We start from the raw sequence: 19,091 nt of genomic DNA, 5'->3' as shown, positions 1-19,091 counted from the left end.
ATAGTACAAACATTGAGAAGGGCAATTAAAAGCAGTGTGAGAGCTAGTCTTCTCTGGAGACTCGCTTAAAGCTTGTTTGTTTGCAAAAGAGGAGGAAGAAGAGGAGGGAGCGTCACAAAAAAAGAAAAGAAAACTAACAAAGCGGGCTTCCCTGAACATGAGAAGCTGACTTGCGATGACTCATCCTTAGCGATATCAGGCCGAATGCTCCAAAAGTTTTGTTTGAACATGAGATTCAAATAGTTCAAAGTTTAAGTGTTCCGTAACAATAATGCATGTGTTTTGGAAACAGTAAGCAGGTTCGATACATTTCTGAGTTGGAGAAAGTTGACGTGACCCCCGCCCGTGACATCATCTGGTATCCACTTCCACGCGCGCTAGTCTTTTCCGTTTGCTCCAAGAGAAGCAGCCTCATGACTCAGGAATGCCGAGAGAGGCCTTTACATGGGGAAAGCTATGTGTGTACGCTCACTTCCCTCGGGTATTACATGTTTCAGGGCCGTTGACGGCGATAGACGTCCAATCCATTCGTCGTCTATGGCAGCAAATGCCAAAACTCTGAGGCACCACCATAAAACAAAGTGCACATGTTGTGTTTGAAGTAACATTTGAAGCCTTAACAGCCTCAATTTACAGGATGATGACCATCAATTTGGCAACATGCTATTAGAAGGGTCAAAAGGTCAAGTGGGTGGGCCCTTGTCGAGGGGTTCATGCTGTGCCTAAGGGCCCCCCCTCTGCTTTGATCTCCCTAATCACCTGTGAAAGATGCTGCAGGGGTGGGAGGAGGCGGCCAATCACCTGAGCGGTCTCTTTAAGCTTTGTACTGCTTTGCATTATTCTTCAATGGACATCAAAGTGAGTGGCTTTTTTTTTTTTTTAACTTAAAAGGACAATTTCAAACCCAATGAAAGATATGCGCACACGTCAATTGTCAAAGTCAGGCAGCAGCTTTGATGAAAAACCAAGAATAAAGTCCAACTCACCTCAGCAGGTTGGGCAGAGGGATGGAGCCGGAGCCAGAGCCCAGCAAGCCCTTCTTGCCGCTCAACAGCTTCTCCACCACGGCCACGTTCCCGGTACGGGCGGCCTCCAGCAGCTCATGCTCCTTCCCCATGCCGAGTGCTGCACGACGACGCCGGGGTAGCGAGGAGCACAATCTCCCATCAAATCAATCCCCGTTCGCTCCTCCGCGGTGCTCCTGCTCGGATGCTGCAGAGCACGCCGCCCCCCCACCGCGCACGGTACTCCCCGTTCATCAAGACTCGGATCTCCGGCGCCTCCTCCAGGGAACCCGCCGTGGAAGACACAAAGTACTTTCCTTCCCCCGAGCGAGGCTCTACTCTGATACCGCTCGGAACCGGTTAATGACGGGCTGGCGGCGACGCGTGCGTGCCCACGCCGGGACGAGGCTCTCCTGGCCGGCTGTCAACCTCTCGCTCCCCGCGCTAAAACCTTCCGTACTGGCCGGTGCCCCTTGATTGCAGACAGGTGTCACGTTCGCGTGAACCCTACACTTAGTTTCCGGTTTACGCTTCAAAAATAAAACACTAACCGGAAGTGGATGTGTATTGACAACAAACTACAATTACGACGTATTCTACTAATTATTCGGGGTTTTTTTTCATTTCCTTACATTTTGGAGTCATTATTTCGCCGGCTAACGCATAAACAAGCTTACTAGAGATCCAACAGGCTGACACAACACAGAGTTGTTTAACAGTATCAAGTCTTGCTATTATTCATGTAGTAAAATTGATTTTTCGTAATATTTCCTCATTAACGACAATTTTATGAGTATTCAAGCCTTACCTGAGGCGTTTTTATGACGCACCTAATTGAAATCCCATGACAAAAGCCGTAGAAATAAAGGGATGTCAATATTTTCAGTATGTGACATTCGCCATGAATTGGTTATATCTTATTCTGAAAGCCGAATAGGTTACTTCCTGGCCTTCACATGAACGCTCGAAGATCAGTCTGGAGTCGTGTAAAACAAGGTGAAGGATGCGATGCCTTTGTTTAACTCTGGGGAAAAAAATAGAAAAATATTCTAACAAATTCTAAGCAGACTAGTTGTGCCAGTTGAAGCTGCGTTGTCATTCATAAATAGGATATGTCTTCCTAGACTCCTTCCAGAGCGGAGAATTATTTATATTTTCAAAAGATAAACAAAAGTACCGACAAATAAAACAGAATGAATATAATTTTCCATTAAAACTCATTATCTTAAATCAGTGCTTCTCATTTATTTTCTGTTATGCCCCCCACGGGAAGACGTAAACGTTCCGCGCCCCCCCAACTCTCTGCCGCCACTATAAATATACTGTATTATTATTTGTATATAAAATTCTTATTATTATAAGTACACCTCAGTTTAGTTAATTATCGAGGGCTGATTGAATATTTGCTTGTTTGATTGAATATTTGCTTGTGCTCATACATACCTAATACATACATAATACATATTGCCATATTTTTTCTTATTGATATAACCAGTAAATGATTATTGCTTGCTATACTAGGTTGTAGTATAATGTTTACGTTTTACAAAGAGTAAAGAGGGTCGGGATGACAACTGCCTTGCTTCATGGCCGCATCATTGCGTAACTAGACCTTCCGGGACATCTTCAGCACCTGGTGTCTAGACTTTCGTCTAGACCTTCGAGGACAATTTTCCATTCGAGGACATCTTCCATGGCCGCAGCGTTGCATAACTGAAGTGTCTGGGTCATTCTGACCACTTTACCTGTGTCCTTGCTTACACACGTGTATTTAATTAGTTCCACCTACATGCTCACACATAGCCAACCAAAATCACATGGGTGTCTCCAGCTTGCTTTCCCCCTCCCTTCAGGGCGGCACCCTTCTGTGTTAGGACAAACCCCTAATGAAAAGAGCAAAGAGGGTTTTTTTCCTTAGATCAATTTTGTAGACTATACAGCGTAATCTAGCATTTCTCTGTCTGGTCCCTCTTTGCTCTCCTTGGCCAAGAAAACTGAGTGTCTTCTCTCCTTATTTTTGGCTAATTTTACAAATGTCTACCTAAGGGTCTATTTTTGAACTTGACAATAACATTGTGTTCTTTTTCATATTAAAATAAAAACGTAATAAAGATTAAAAAAAAAAAAACATCATACTGTAAAAATACAGTCAAGTTACATAGTTTGACCGTTTGATACTAAAAACTAAATTTTATTAAAATCAATAAATAATAATAAATTCAAATTGATTAGCAACATTAACTCATCAGGATAATATGCCAAACAATTAGACCGGAAAAACCAAAATTAATAGAACAAAAACGACAGTGTCATTGGACGGAGGGACAGCTTTTATTTTTGCTGCAGGCAGTATCACCTCCTTTGCTATAGTGTGGGGTTATTTTGCACTGAGCAACTATGTATGTCACCTTATATGATGCTGACAGTGCTTGCTGGTTTACTTAGGAAACACTGACGAAGGGGGAGGATTGTTGGCAATATTTGGCACGTTTTCGCAAAAAAAAAAAAAAAAAAATCCTGCTGTCCAATACGAACATTTTTAGACAAAGTAAACAGACTTGTCTTTCCTCGTCTCCCATTGTACTAAAAGTCAAAGCCAAATGCTGCATACACTTCATCATATTTCCTTGTATTAGCTTTTTATATCTACGGTGCTCTTTGCTGTGTGCTCGTTTGGTTCAAAAATACTGTGCACACGCTGAAAATGAAAGCGCCACTGCCACCCACTGAGTGGATGTGCAATTACACTTTATTCTTGTACGGCAAAAAAGTATGTTCCCCAAGGTCATACGCGCCACCCCCAGCATCACTCTGCGCCCCCCGGGGGGGCCCAACGCACTATTTGAGAAGTACTGTCTTAAATCAAGAGGGTAGGTTTGTTCTCAGGATTGGTAGGGCCAATATTACCGTATTGCACATAATGCAAACAATGAGCCAAATAAGAGACGACTCGTATGACTTCGTTGTTCCTTGTGGAGGCTGACCTGACCACAGTAGTTTTGACAGTTAGCAAGTGTAATGGTATGCTAACTCTGATGCAGGTCGAACTTTCAGTAGCAAGTAGTGGTGTTTCCTCCACAACATTGACGTCTTTTTACATGACTTACAGTGGCTGCTGCTGGCCGAAAAAGCAACTTCGAATATCCCTCCTCTCTGAAGGTGGCGGCATGTTGTCGACATGAATCAGTGTGCATGTCTTTGTGGCGGGACGGGGGGCTTCAAGTCATCAGCCAACCAAATGTTCGTTTTAGGGGGAAAAAATGGACTGGCACATTTTCCAAGTGAAAAAGGATAACTAAGTCTTAACATGATGAAAATAATTCATTTAATAATGGTAGGGTCTATTCTACCCTTACAACCTATGGCAAGACAATCTAAATTACCTACTGGAATTTTCGGACTATAAGCCGCTTAATGCGGCTTAATTGTTGATTTATTTGGGTTAATAGCTAACACTTTATTTCACAGCGGCGTCATAAGACCGCCATGAGACCGTCGTAATTATGACATGACATTATCACGAGCATTAATAAATGCTTATGACAGATGTAATTAAGTGTCATCCGGCAAATTACGTCACTAACACCATTTACGTCCAGCTCGGATCTTTTACAACCATTCAAAAGGGAGATAATTTGCCAGATGACACAAAATGACATCTGTCAAGCATCTTTTAATGCTCGTGGCAGTGTCATGTCATAATTATGATGGTCTTATGACAGTCTGATGGTGCCACCTTCAAATAAAGTGTTAATAAATTCCAAAACTACCAATTAATGAAACAACTAGAAATAATTAGCACGGAACATGAATTTTGTTATTAACATCTGTAGCGCTGCAATGCATGCTAGGAGGCATGTTGGATGGCAACAGTGTTGACAGCAGCTGGGAGCAGAGGTTGACTGTCTCCCCCAAGAGAACAATGATGGCCAAATAAGGCTTCTTGAAGCAATGAAGCTTTGGAGCTAATTGGTTCAAAACTTCATAGTGGTTCATCTGGTCTTATGATACCACTGTCAAATAATGTGTTACCGGTTGATATCTTTTGGTGTAAATATCCCATAATACAGTGAGGATAGCAGTGGCTTATCGTCCAGTGCTGCTTATCTATGAACAAATGTCGTTTTTGTGTCAAATTTGGTGGGTGGCGGCTTATAGTCAGGTGTGCCTTATAGTGCGAAAATTACGCTATATATCTGAACTATATATATATATAATGAAATAAGGTTGCTTAAATGTTGGTGCGGACAATTTGAGAATCCTGAAAAGTTGCGAGTGTTATGTCCCGACCGCCCCAATGCAAACCTACGCCCTTGTCTTAAATTAGAAAGAGGCAAAAAAAAGGTATCACAAATGGACTTAGTGTTCAAATAAGCACTCGTGGATGTTTTTGTTCTTAATGTTAGATCTCTTTTTCGCATGTTTTTAATCAGAATTTTCAGCAGCGTTGACAGACAAAAATGACGTGATCATAATCCTCCCTTTTGCACAGTTCAAACCGGCGAGTGGCCAAACATACAGACAAAAAGTACGTTTTCCTAGAAAAATAGCGCTCCGACCGGAACAAATTCTCGTGGGGAGGGAAATGCTTGTCCTCTCGGCCCGCGTACACATTCAATACTGTGAGAGCGTTCACACCTGTGTACAAAAGAACTCTCACAATTAAATACACAAAGAAGATCACGATGTGCAAAATTGATCTTTTCCCGGCGACATTCCTCAGAAACATTCACTAAGAAAATTTGTAAGTCCACGTCACGACAAGCACACGTCACTTCTGTGTGTGTAAAAAAAAGAAAAGTACTGTTCATTGCTTCATGAAGGAATCATTAGGTTTGGAAAGGAAAACATCCTGTCCGCGAGAAGCTAGCTGGTGTTGATCCTGTGCAGTAACGAGTCACGCTCCATCTGAACCTCGGCCAGCGCCATTTTGGCCCGGGACAGCTCCGCTTTCAGGCATTGGTTTTCTTCCATCAGCATCTGTGGACAGGTTGTCGGGTTACAGTGGGGCAAATAAGTATTTAGTCAACCACCAATTGTGCAAGTTCTCCTACTTGATTCGATGAGAGGGCTGTAATTGTCAACATGGGTAAACCTCAACCATGAGACAGAATGTGGAAAAAAACAGAAAATCACATTGTTTGATTTTTAAAGAATTTATTTCCAAATTGGAGTGGAAAATAAGTATTTGGTCACCTCCAAATAAGCAAGATTTCTGGCTGTCAAAGAAGTCTAACTTCTCTAACGAGTTCTAACGAGGCTCCACTCGTTTCCACTGTTTTAACTCATTATTGGTATAAAACACACCTGTCCACAATCTCAGTCAGTCACACTCCACTATGGCCAAGACCAATGAGCTGTCGAATGACACCAGAGACAAAATTGTAGACCTGCACGAGGCTGGGAAGACTGAATCTGCAATACGTAAAACGATTGGTGTAAAGAAATCAACTATGGGAGCAATTATTAGAAAATGGAAAACATACAAGACCACTGATAATCTCCCTCGATCTGGGGCTCCATGCAAGATCTCACCCCATGGCGTCAAAACGATAAGAACGGTGAGCATAAATGCCAGAACCACACGGGGGGACCTAGTGAATGACCTACAGAGAGCTGGGACCACAGTAACAAAGGCTACTATCAGTAACACAATGCGCTGCCAGGGACTCAAATCCTGCACTGCTAGACGTGTCCCCCTGCTGAAGCCAGTAGAGAGCATTTGGATGATCCAGAAAAGGACTGGGAGAATGTGTTATGGTCAGATGAAACCAAAATAGAACTTTTTGGTACAAACACAGGTTCTCCTGTTTGGAGGTGAAAGAATACTGAATTGCATCCGAGGAACACCATCCTCACTGTGAAGCACGGGGGTGGAAACTTCATGCTTTGGGGCTGTTTTTCTGCAAAGAGACCAGGACGACTGATCTGTGTAAAGGAAAGAATGAATGGGGCCATGTATCTAGAGATTTTGAGTTAAAATCTCCCGTCATCAGCAGGGGCATTGAAGATGGGACGTGGCAGGATCTTTCAGCATGACATTGATCCCAAACACACAGCCAGGGCAACAAAGGAGTGGCTTCGCAAGAAGCATTTCAAGGTCCTGGAGTGGCCTAGCCAATCTCCAGATCTCAACCCCATAGAAAATCTGTGGAGGGAGTTGAAAGTCCGTGGTGCCCAACGACAGCCCCAAAACATCACTGCTCTGAAGGAGATCTGCATGGAGGAATGGGCCAAAATACCAGCAACAGTGTGTGAAAAGCTTCTGAAGAGTTACAGAAAACGTTTGGCCTCCGTTATAACAAACTATTGAGATGAACTTTTGGTATTGACCAAATACTTATTTTCCACCATGATTTGCAAATAAATTCTTTAAAAATTCCACATTCTGTCTCTAATGGTTGAGGTTTACCCATGTTGACAATTACAGGCCTCTCTAATATTTTCAAGTGGGAGAATTTGCACAATTAGTGGTTGACTAAATACTTATATGCCCCACTGTACATCTAAAAATGCCAAACACGCCCACTTTGTTTAAGCTCACTCACTTGTTCGCGTGTTGACGGGCCAATGTTCGAGGCAAGGTCGACCTCGGCTACTTGACTTGCGTCCCCGTCACCTCCGACGGAGAATGCCCCATCGTCCCGTCGGTGGATAACCAGGCTGTCCACGTGCAGTGTGATTGGCTCAGAGTCTGACGGGGAATCGCGCTGGCTGTCGTCCTTCAAGTGTATGCGCGTGTCCCGCACGCTGATTTCCATGGGCAGCACCTGAGGCGTCGTGTCGTCCTCCAGGAAGTGTGCCATGTTGCGCAGCGTGGACATGAGCAGGCTGGCCCTGTAGCCGCTCAGACGCAGCTGAAGGAAGCCGTTGCGCTCAGCCAGCGGTGAGTGGGCGGCGGCGTGGGGCCCGCTTTCCAGGCGGGCCCGCACCTCTGGCCGACGGGCACCATCGGCGGACGGTGAGCGCACCTCGGCCGGGCCTATAAGGAGAAGTCAACAGTGACAAATGGTCATCTAAATGTCTTGATAAAGTGCTTCTGGAAACATTTAATGAAGAGAGAAATTATTTCTAAGACACCGATAGGAAAAAGAGGATTTAAGTAAAAGAGAGAAAGGATTTGACAGAATCCTTCAGGCTTAGTGAAAGCGGAGGTGTCTAATTATTGCTTTCAAGCAGAGATTAGAAGTGTCACCAGTTGAGTTGTTTTACACTTTTTGTGAATGAGACGCCATTAAACGTCAGAAAATGAACATTTGAACCTCATGCTGGTTATGTACGAACTTCGGAAGTCGGACACAGTAAAATAAACAGCATGTTTTCTTCCTCTGCCCAAGATGCACCCCTCACAAACCTTGTGATTCATACAGTGGTATGAAAAAGTTCTGAACCTTTTGGAATTTCTCACATTTCTGCATAAAATCTTTGTCAAAATCACACAGGTGAAAAAACAGTGTCTGCTTTAACTAAAACCACCCAAATATTTGTAGGTTTTCATATTTTAATGAGGATAGCATGCAAACAATGACAGAAGGGGGAAAAATAAGTACGTAAACCCTCTGCCAAAGAAGACTTAAGGAGCAATTGAAACCATTTTTACCAAACAACTTAAGTCTTGTGTGTGCCCAATCACTGATGAGTGGTTTAAAGCTCCCCTGCCCACTATAAAAAAAACACCTGGTAAGAAATGTCTCCATGAGAATCATTGTATGATGTGCATCATGGCTTGGTCAAAAGAGCTGTCTGAACATCTGCGATCCAGGATTGTTGATTTGTATCAAGCTGGGAAAGGATACAAAACCATCTCTAAAAGTCTGGATGTTCATCAATCGACAGTCAGAGAAGTTGTCCACAAATGGAGTGAGTTTGGCACTGTTGCTTCTCTCCCAAGGAGTGGCCGTCCACCAAAGATGACGCCAAGAGTTCAGCGCAGAATACTCAAAAAGGTAAAAAAGAACCCGAGAGTGTCTGCTAAAGACTTACAGAAATCACTGGCACAGTCCAATATCTCTGTGCACACATCAACTGTATGTAAAAGTATGGCCAAGAATGGTATTCATGGGATGACTCCACGGAGGAAGCCACTGCTGTCAAAAAAAAATGTTGCTCGTTTAATGTTCGCCGAAAGGCACATGGACACTCCACAGGCAAAATATTTTGCGGACTGATGAAAATAAAGTTGAATTGTTTGGGAGTAATACACAACGTCATGTGCGGAGGATAAATGGAACAGCTCACCAACATTAACATCCCCATCATGAAGCATGGTGGAGGGAGCATCATTATTTGGGGCTGTTTTGCTGCCTCAGGCTCTGGACAACTTGCAATCATTAATGGAAGAATGAATTCAAAAGTTTATCAGGATGTTTTGCAGAAAAATGAGAGGCCGCCTGTTAGACAGTTGAAGCTAAAAAGAGGATGGATGCTGCAACAAGACAATGATCCAAAACATAGAAGTAAATCAACTTCAGAATGATTTAAGAAGAACAAAATATACGTTCTGGAGTGGCTAACTCAAAGTCCAGACTTGAACCCTGTTGAGATGCTGTGGCATGACCTAAAAACAGCGATTCATGCCAGACATCCCATGTTAGACAGTTGAAGCTAAAAAGAGGATGGATGCTGCAACAAGACAATGATCCAAAACACAGAAGTAAATCAACTTCAGAGTTATTTAAGAAGAGCAAAATACACATTCTGGAGTGGCTAACTCAAAGTCCAGACTTGAACCCTGTTGAGATGCTGTGGCATGACCTAAAAATAGCGATTCATGCCGGACATCCCAGGAATCTGACTGAACTTTAACAAGATTAGTCCTGATCGATGTGCCAGACTGATCTGCAGCTACAGGAAATGTATAGTTGAAGTTATTGCTGCCAAAGGGGGGGGGGGGCACAAAATATTAAATGTGATGATTCACTTACTTATTTTCCCCCTTCTGTCATTGTTTGCATACTATCCTCATTAAAATATTAAACCTAAAAATGTTTGGGTGGTTTTAGTTAGAGCAGACAGTTTTTTCCATCTGTGTGATTTTGACAAAGATCAGATCACATTTGATGGTGATTTCATGCAGAAATGTGAGAAATTCCAAGAGGTTCAGATACTTTTTCATAACACTGTAGTGTCTGAATAAAGTAAAAGTCACTGTTCTCCTAGCTCAATGATTGTCCATCGATTCGATTACAGAATTTGCTAAAAGTACGACAATATTTCACTTTTGTCAAGTAATGGAAGGGAGTAATGTGGGGCAAATAAGTTGTGCAAGTTCTCCTCCTTGAAAAGATTAGAGAGGCCTGTCATTGTCAACATGGGTAAACCTCAACCATGAGAGACATACAAGCAATCACATTTCTTTTAAAACAAGTCTTAAATGGTAATGGTAAATGGTGTTATACTTATATAGCTTAAAAAATGTATAATTTGTAAGGAAGTGATGCTTATTTAGCCATTGTAAATATATGTAGTTGTTTCATTTTATTTTTTCCACACTGTAGAAACGTAAACCTGCTTTATGCTATTAATTGTTTTGTATATACAGTAGTGTAAAATTACTGTGAATGGACCCCAGGAAGAATAGTCTCTATTTTGGTAGAGACTAATGGGGATCCTTAAATAAATAAATAAAGAAATGTGGGGAAAAAAAACAGAAAATCACATTGTTTGATTTTTAAAGATTTCCAAATTAGAGTGGAAAATAAGAATTTGGTCACCTAGAAACAAGCACGATTTCTGGCTGTCAAAGAGGCCTAACTTATTCTAACGAGGTCTAACGAGGCTCTACTCGTTACCTGTATTAATGGCACCTTTTTTAACTCATTATCGGAATAAAAGACACCCGTCCACAACCTCAGTCAGTAACACTCCAAACTCCACTATGGCCAACACCAAAGAGCTGTCAAAGGACACCCGAGACAAAATTGTGGACCTGCACCAGGCTGGATAGACTGAATCTGAAATAGGTAAAACGCTTGGTGTAAAGAAATCAACTGTGGGAGCAATTATTAGAAAATGGAAGACATACAAGACCACTGAGAATCTCCCTCGATCTGGGGCTCCATGCAAGATCTCACCCCATGGCGTCAAAATGATAACAAGAACGGTGAGCAAAAATCCCAGAACCACACAGGGGACCTAGTGAATGACCTACAGAGAGCTGGGACCACAGTAACAAAGGCTACTATCAGTAACATAATGCGCCGTCAGGGACTCAAATCCTGCACTGCCAGACGTGGCCCCCTGCTGAAGCCAGTACACGTCCAGGCCCGTCCGCGGTTCACTAAAAAGCATTTGGATGATCCAGAAGAAGACTGGGAGAATGTGTTATGGTCAGATGAAACCAAAATAGAACTTTTTGGTAGAAACACAGGTTCTCGTGTTTGGAGGAGAAAGAATACTCAATTGCATCCGAAGAACACCATACCCACTGTGAAGCATGGGGTGGAAACATCATGCTTCGGGGCTGTTTTTCTGCAACGGGACCAGGACGTTTGATCTGTGTAAAGGAAAGAATGAATGGGGCCATGTATCGATAGATTTTGAGTGAAAATCTCCCTCCATCAGCAAGGGCATTGATGATGAGACATGGCTGGGTCTTTCAGCATGACAATGATCCCAAACACACAGCCAGGGCAACAAAGGAGTGGCTTCGTAAGAAGCATTTCAAGGTCCTGGAGTGGCCTTGCCAGTCTCCAGATCTCAACCCCATCGAAAATCTGTGGAGGGAGTTGAAAGTCTGTGTTGCCCAACGACAGCCCCAAAACATCACTGCTCTAGAAGAGATCTGCATGGAGGAATGGGCCAAAATACCAGCAACAGTGTGTGAAAAGCTTGTGAAGAGTTACAGAAAATGTTTGGCCTCCGTTATTGCCAACAAAGGGTACATAACAAAGTTCTGAGATGAACTTTCGGTATTGAGCAAATGCTTATTTTCCACCGTGATTTGCAAATAAATTCTTTAAAACTCAAACAATGTGATTTTCTGTTTTTTTTTTCCACATTCTGTCTCTCATGGTTGAGGTTTACCCATGTTGACAAGTACAGGCTTCTAATATTTTCAAGTGGGAGAACTTGCACAATTAGTGGTTGACTAAATACTTATTTGCCCCTCTGTACATCATATGATGTCAGGGTTAATTACACAGCAACAGTGGGTCTAAAAGAGGGGAGGGTAAGCGTGGAACAGGCGGCAAGATGGCTGGAAGCTTTCTCTCATCGGCAGGAATCGCTGGACTGAAACTGCTAAGTCTGCTGCTGCAGTGGTGAGTTTGGGGGGGCGAAGGATGAGTGATGCGAGAGGGAGGGTGAGTCAGTCAGGCAGCGAGGAAGACGAAGAACATTCAGGATCCGCACTTAATTTCCCCGGCACGCATGATTTTCTTCAGGTTGCGCGCTTAATGTTGCACATAATGGCGGCGAGTCCCTTTAAACGCACTCTTAAAGGTGTACGCACGCAGAAAAGAGTGTAGCGGTAGCAAAAAGCGGCGCACACACAAACACGTATGAGCATGCACACCAAGTTCCAGGTGGTGCGTGAACACCAAAGTTACCTTGGCTGCTCTGAGCCGGCATTGAACACACCATACCTGCGGGTGAGTGAGTGTGTTAGTGTCATGTTTCCTGATCGTTACGCTAGGCATGAATTGAGTGAGGTGTGATTGAGGATTCAGGGGTATGGGGGGGGCAGTGAATTGTGTTTTAGTGTCATTGACGGCGACAGATGTCAAAATGATAGGCAGGAACACTCACCTAGACTGCGATTGCTGAGGTACTGCCGCAAGCTGACGTTGCCAAGCTGGACCGGCGTAACTTTGTCCACCTCCAGAGCCACGGTGGTGCTCTCGCCCACCGCCTCCATGCCAACGCACACCGAGTGCACCTTCAGCACCAGGACCGACACCTGAACAACACATACGATTACACATCGTGCACACTGAGTCGAGCAGATGCGTTAGCTTACGATGTCCTTGGTGGGCTCGTCGATGCTTTGCGACGCAGCGCTGACAGTGTCAGGGGACACACCTCCGTCTTGATCCGGGGCAGCTGCCGGAAGGGAGGGGGCCCCCGGGGTGCTTTCGGCGGTGGCCTTGAACCCTGAGATGGACATGTCATCTGCAGAGGGGAAACACAGTGTGGTGTGTTGTACAATGCTGCCACCTGCTGGTATAGCATTATGAAGACAGATTTTTTCCTGATTTCCAGCAGGGCCGAGAATCAATAGTTGTGTTTGCCATGTGGCAAAACTGATTTTATCATGTAGCTTTTTTTTTTTTTTACATGTGGCACAATAAATTTTGCCATGTGGCATCTTTTTTGCCATGTGAAATTTTTGTGCCATGTGGCAAAATTGATTATCCCATGTGGCATTTTTTGGCATTTTTTTTTTGCCATGTGGCATCTTTTTTGCCTTGTGGCAAAATGGATTTTGCCATGTGGAATTTTTTTTTGCCATGTGGCAAAATAGATTTTGCCATGTGGCATTTTTTTTGCTACGTGGCAAATTGGAATTTGTCATGTGGCAAAATTTTTTGGCGATGTGGCAAATTGGATTTTGCCGTGTTGCTTTTTCTTTGCCATGTGGGAAAATGTATTTTGCCATGGGGCATTTTTTTTGCCATATTGCAAAATTGATTTTGCAATGTGGCATTTTTTTCCTGTGCATAGCCGTCAATGGCATAGCCTGACTTGGTTGCCAGTTCAATGTCAATGCGCTCTAATCTAAAATGTATGGTCAAAAATCACAGCCAAACATGTTTCTCTGCCATTTAAAATGAATGGAAAATTTGGACGTCCATAGCCGTCAATGGCATAGCCTGACTTGGGTGTCCGTTGAATGTCAATGCGCTGTAATGGTAAGTGGATGGCCAAAAATCACAGCCATACGTGTTTTTCTGCCATTTAAAATGCCTGGAAAATTTGGACGTGCATGGCCGTCAATGGCATGGACGTGTATGGCCATATACCATATACCCCCCCAAAAATGCCATATACCCCCTAAACCACAAACCAAAGTCCATTTTGCCACATAGCATAAAAAATGCTCCATGGCTAAATCAATATTGCCACATGGCAAAACATGCCAAATGGCAAAAAAAAAAATGTTTTGCTGTGTGGCAAAATCAATTTTGCCACACGGGAAAAAAATATGCCACATGGCAAAAACCATTTTGCCACACGGCAAAAAAATGCCACATGGCAAAATTAATTTTGCCAGATGGCAAAAAAATGCCACATGGCAAAATACATTTTGCCACACGGCAAAAAAAAATGCCACATGGCAAAATACATTTTGCCACACAGCAAAAAAAAATGCCACATGGCAAAATACATTTTGCCACACGGCAAAAAAATGCCACATGGCAAAATACATTTTGCCACATGGCAAAAAAATGCCACATGGCAAAAAAATGCCACATGGCAAAAAAATGCCACATGGCAAAATCAATTTTGCCACATGGCAAAAAAATGTCACATGGCAAAATCAATTTTGCCACATGGCAAAAAAATGTCACATTGCAAAAAAAAAAAAAAAAAAAAATTGCCACATGGCAAAAACCATTTTGCCACATGGGAAAAAAATGCCACAAGGCAAAAAAATGCCACACTGCAAAATCCATTTTACGTGATGGCAAAAAAAAAATGCAACATGGCAAAATCAATTTTGCCACATGGCAAAAAAATGTCACATTGCAAAAAAAAAAAATGCCACATGGCAAAATCAATTTTGCCACATGGCAAAAAAATGTCACATTGCAAAATTGCAAAAAAAAATTTTTAAAAATTGCCACATGGCAAAATCTATTTTGCCACATGTAAAAAAAATGCCTCATGACAAAATACATTTTGCCACACAGCAAAAAAATGCCACAAGGCAAAAAAAATGCCACATGGCAAAATAAATTTTACCGGATGGCAAAAAATGCCACATGGCATAAAAAAATGCAACATGGCAAAATAAATTTTGCCAAATGGCAAAAAAAATGTCACATTGCAAAAAAAATGCCACATGGCAAAATCAATTTTGCCACATGGCAAAAAAAAACGCCACATGGCAAAGAAAAAAATGCCACATGGCAAAATCCATTTTGCCACATAGCAAAAAAATGCCACATGGCAAAATTAATTTTGCCACACGGCAAAAAAATGCCACATGGCAGAGAAAAAATGCCACATGGCAAAATCAAATTTTGCCACATGGCAAAAAAATGCAAAATTGCAAAAAAAAAATGCCACATGGCAAAATCCATTTTGCCATATGGCAAATACCACTTTTGGTTCTCGCTGTCTCTCCTGATTTGTGTGCGCACCTCGTTCCAGCAGGCTATAGGTGTCACTGTCCTCCAGCAGGTAACTATCAATGGAGATGTTGTCCAAGGACTGCAAGGACGGACTCTTCTTCATGTTCTTGTAGGACACGGAGAAACTGGACTGCGAGCGGTCGCGCATCAGTCGCCCGCTACAACACACAAAGCACTTGTCGGAAACACGTCTTCACGTTTAACCATCAGCCCTCATGCACGACATGTCACAGGTAGACAGCCAGTACAGTCTAGTTCTGCACGTTTATGCAGTAAGCATGCAAACGTGCATGCGTTTGCACTGACATGTATGAATCTGACAACAAACGCACACACTCGAACAAAGATTCATTAGCGCGGCAGATCCATTGCGGCCTTACATGTTGGACATGGAATAAAGGGAGGTGGATCTGCTGGTAGATGAGGAGCTGAGGAGATCGGAAACGACAGACAAACTTCCTTTCCTTGTTGGAGAGAAAACACACACACACACAAACACACCTTGCAAGTCAAAAGCGAAGAGGCCCAAAAGGAAGTTAAGAAATATTGTCGGACAGAGGCAGAAATGAGAAGTGATGAAGATGACAGTGCGCTGGTGAGGGGAAGAAACACGTGAACATTCAGACTGAAACATGTTGAAAATGGAAACCTAGACCAAGAATATGAAGCAAGCCTGGATTACTATAGTCAACTACACAATAGACGAGAGAAAAATGTTTGGAATGGTGGAAAGTGAAGAGAGGACTTCTTGGAAGCTCAATAAGACCAATACCTAGACGTCAACTGGAACATCTTGGCAGCCGCGGTTTTGTCCTCACAAAGAGGCTCGCCTGCCTGCAACTTGGTTTCATCTTGGCTAGCGAAAACGTCAGGCACCGTTTCGCCACCTTCATCAGAGCTCCGGCTCTCAGCGTTGTTAGCGGTCCTCTCCTCTGAGGACGACTTGCGATTTGACTCCGTCAGACCGGCAGGGATGAGCGGGTCGGGTCCCCGTGGCGCTTTAGCACCGGGTGTGTCGCCGCACAACATTTGGTCCACAGAGTAAGTCCTTTTCCCGTCGCCGTCCCCGCCAGGCTCCAGGGTTCCTCGGCTCTCCGGGGGGGAAACCTCAGAGCCGAGAGGAGAACCCGACCCCTCGGGATCCGGTCGCGCAGCAGGCTTGAGGAGGAGTGAGACCTCAGCGCTTTTGAGCAGGAGACCCAGGCAGACGGTGAAGGGCTGGCGCTCGGCGAGACTCTGGCTTGAAGCCTTGCGTAGCCCCCCCATCTTCTCTAGGTCCTGCTGCAAAGTCTGCTGCAGGGCCTTGATGCTGCGCTGAAGATGCATCAGGAAAACATACTGCTGGTGGCTCACCTGAAAAAAATTCCAGAGTGACCGTCTCAACTATGTGCCATTTTAGTAACCCCACGATTCGATTCGATTACGATTCAGGGTGCTACGAATCGATTTTTGAACGGTGATCGCGATATTGACCATTATCATGGTTATCACGATTATCATGGTTATCGATGCATCGTACATTACTGATTAATAAAGTAGCCAAACAAATGTATGCCCATTATTTATTCAAATATCCTTATGAGTCAACAGGGACGATGGACACATGCCCATACAACAGAAACCTGCCCTTCAGCTGATTTTATCTATTTTTTTACAAGAAAGTGCAAAAACATTAACCATTTTAAAGGGAGTACTTATTTCTCTCAACAATACAACAAAATTTACACTGGTGGAATGAATTCCACATTTTCAAAGTGTCTTTAGAAATAAGTCTTCTTTTAACCGATATACTTTGTTTTCACAGTGTTACCTCCCTTGTGTAACTCTTGGAGTGACAGGTGGAAATCACAACTGCTCTTGATCACTTTTAACTTGTGGTGTTTATTGCCGAGCAAACACACACTCATTACAGCGCACGCACTTTCTTCTCTCCCTGCCCGCCCATGCTCACACAAGCCTGTCGGCTCCCAGGCAGCACTTGCAACAACAGATATCTGAATTATTTCATGTTTGTAGTGTTACCCCTGTACTTAACCGTGGTTTTACACGTTCTGCATATGAAATACACGTTAGCGAATTAGCCAACTAGGTTAGCGCTCAGCGCTAACTATTAACATCTCAAAAACAACAAAAATATAGGCTAAACAGTACAAGAGGGTTCGTGTACTCACCTCTTATAGACGCACACAGATCTTAGCAACACACTCAGGACATTTTTCAATTGAAATGCCTTAAAACTACTGCTGGATATCTGAAAGACAAGCAGCAACGAACTATCTCTCTTCCCCTCTCGCTCTAAAACCTAACCTGCTGGGTCACGCTTCTGTCCCTGCCTGTCTCATACACAAATTTATTTTCCAGTCTTTTAAAAAGGAGTAAATCCCTCTCCCAGTAACCGGGACAACATTAACGTTGTACGTGCGTCCGTTAACGGTGTACGGGCGGCGGACGTGTCTTGAATTTTGTTCCGCTACAAGCGGCTGTCATAAAGTTTTGTTTCAGATTTGCATAGGAACAAAAGGCAAGCGTACCTGAGCACTCAGATGCTTGTGGACCTGCACCAACAAATGGACATCCGAATCTTTGCTTGTTGATGTCAAAGAAGAAGAAGGCACACTGTCCAATGAGTGCGGTTTATGAAGTCCATTTGAAGGACTGCTGGATGGTGCTGACTCGCCGTCTGTGCTGTAGAACTCCTTTAGAAGCCGCTTCCTCTGTACACGCCCGGCGGATTCTGCCGAGGCGCTTCGGGAAAGCCCTTTCAGCTTCTCCTGGTGCCGAAGGATCTTCGCAGGTTGACAAGCCCATACTGAAAGCGGAAAGGAGTCCACGAACGGTTGCGGCCGCCCTTTGCCTTCGTAGTCCACCCAGAACTGCGCAAAGTGCAGCGTCCAAAAGTCTGCGGCGGCCGGTGTTTTGAGGGCATCGGCCCCCATGGTTGGCACCACCAGACCCCTGTAGATGTCGTGCAGCCGGGTGTCCTGCTCGTGAGCGTGGTATTGGAAAACGGGGTTTAGGAGCGGCAGGGAGGACGATGAGCGAGGGAAGGAGACGAAGGAGGACGAGAAGAAGGGCTCCTCCCGGAAGGCCTGCAGGAGCGCCTCCAGATGAGCCCTGGTGCAGTTGGCCGGGTGCCGCGTGTTGGTGGCCACCATCTCTGATGTCTGAATGGACACGGAGCGAGGGAGGTCTGGCGGCCACGAGGGGTCCCGATCGGCCGGAATCACGAGCTACGAGGAGAGGAAAATGAGTAGGGGTGCACGATATCAATTTTTTGAACCCGATACCGATATTGATAACTTCCTGCTCCTTAAGGCCGATACGATAACCGATTATATATATATAATTTTTCAATGTATATTCACCTGAGTTTTTGAACACCTGTAGGTCAAAAATACTAGTGGTGGATTCAGCATAGATTTGCCTTTGACCTAACCAAAATTTTCATGATGACATGAACAGGAGTTACGTGGTTATTATCATGTAAAGATTTGATAAATATCATGTAAAAACAGGATAACTATCATGTAATAACGGGTTATCTATGATGTAAAAACATGATTGCCATCATGTAAAAATGTGATATCTATGATGTACAAATTATTATAACATCATCCCAATTAATTCGAAAAACATATACAATGGGGCAGATAAGTATTTAGTCAACCACTAATTGTGCAAGTTCTCCCACTTGAAAATATTAGAGGCCTGTAATTGCAACATGGGTAAACCTCAACTATGAGAGACAGAATGTGGGAAAAAAAAACATAAAATCACATTGTTTGATTTT

At 43.6% G+C, this 19,091-nt stretch overlaps 2 protein-coding genes across 6 annotated transcripts in view; both read right to left on the bottom strand.

The window, feature by feature from the left end:
• Positions 1-1,524, bottom strand: part of anks1b (ankyrin repeat and sterile alpha motif domain containing 1B) — a 148,851-nt gene extending 147,327 nt beyond the window's left edge. Inside the window, exon 1 of one of the 3 annotated variants that reach the window (XM_057856154.1) lies at positions 987-1,524. In XM_057856154.1, the coding sequence (XP_057712137.1) occupies positions 987-1,117 (131 nt within the window). In that variant the 5' untranslated portion in view covers positions 1,118-1,524. The remainder of the gene's footprint in view (positions 1-986) is intronic. The other 2 variants (XM_057856153.1, XM_057856152.1) reach the window with 2 other exon arrangements.
• A 3,391-nt stretch (positions 1,525-4,915) lies between these two features.
• Positions 4,916-19,091, bottom strand: part of bltp3b (bridge-like lipid transfer protein family member 3B) — a 31,873-nt gene continuing 17,697 nt past the window's right edge. The window contains exons 14-22 of one of the 3 annotated variants that reach the window (XM_057856111.1): positions 17,833-18,531; positions 16,074-16,654; positions 15,682-15,765; positions 15,311-15,459; positions 12,964-13,115; positions 12,753-12,903; positions 12,554-12,589; positions 7,553-7,986; positions 4,916-5,984 (exon numbers count right to left, since the gene is read on the bottom strand). In XM_057856111.1, coding sequence (XP_057712094.1) covers positions 5,871-5,984; positions 7,553-7,986; positions 12,554-12,589; positions 12,753-12,903; positions 12,964-13,115; positions 15,311-15,459; positions 15,682-15,765; positions 16,074-16,654; positions 17,833-18,531 — 2,400 coding nt within the window. In that variant the 3' untranslated portion in view covers positions 4,916-5,870. The remainder of the gene's footprint in view (positions 5,985-7,552; positions 7,987-12,553; positions 12,590-12,752; positions 12,904-12,963; positions 13,116-15,310; positions 15,460-15,681; positions 15,766-16,073; positions 16,655-17,832; positions 18,532-19,091) is intronic. The other 2 variants (XM_057856113.1, XM_057856114.1) reach the window with 2 other exon arrangements.

The sequence above is a fragment of the Corythoichthys intestinalis genome, chromosome 13 (assembly GCF_030265065.1).
Source record: "Corythoichthys intestinalis isolate RoL2023-P3 chromosome 13, ASM3026506v1, whole genome shotgun sequence".
Taxonomy (NCBI): domain Eukaryota; kingdom Metazoa; phylum Chordata; class Actinopteri; order Syngnathiformes; family Syngnathidae; genus Corythoichthys; species Corythoichthys intestinalis.
The sequence above is the reverse complement of the archived record's forward strand: the minus strand, read 5'-3'. Positions and strand labels throughout refer to the sequence as shown.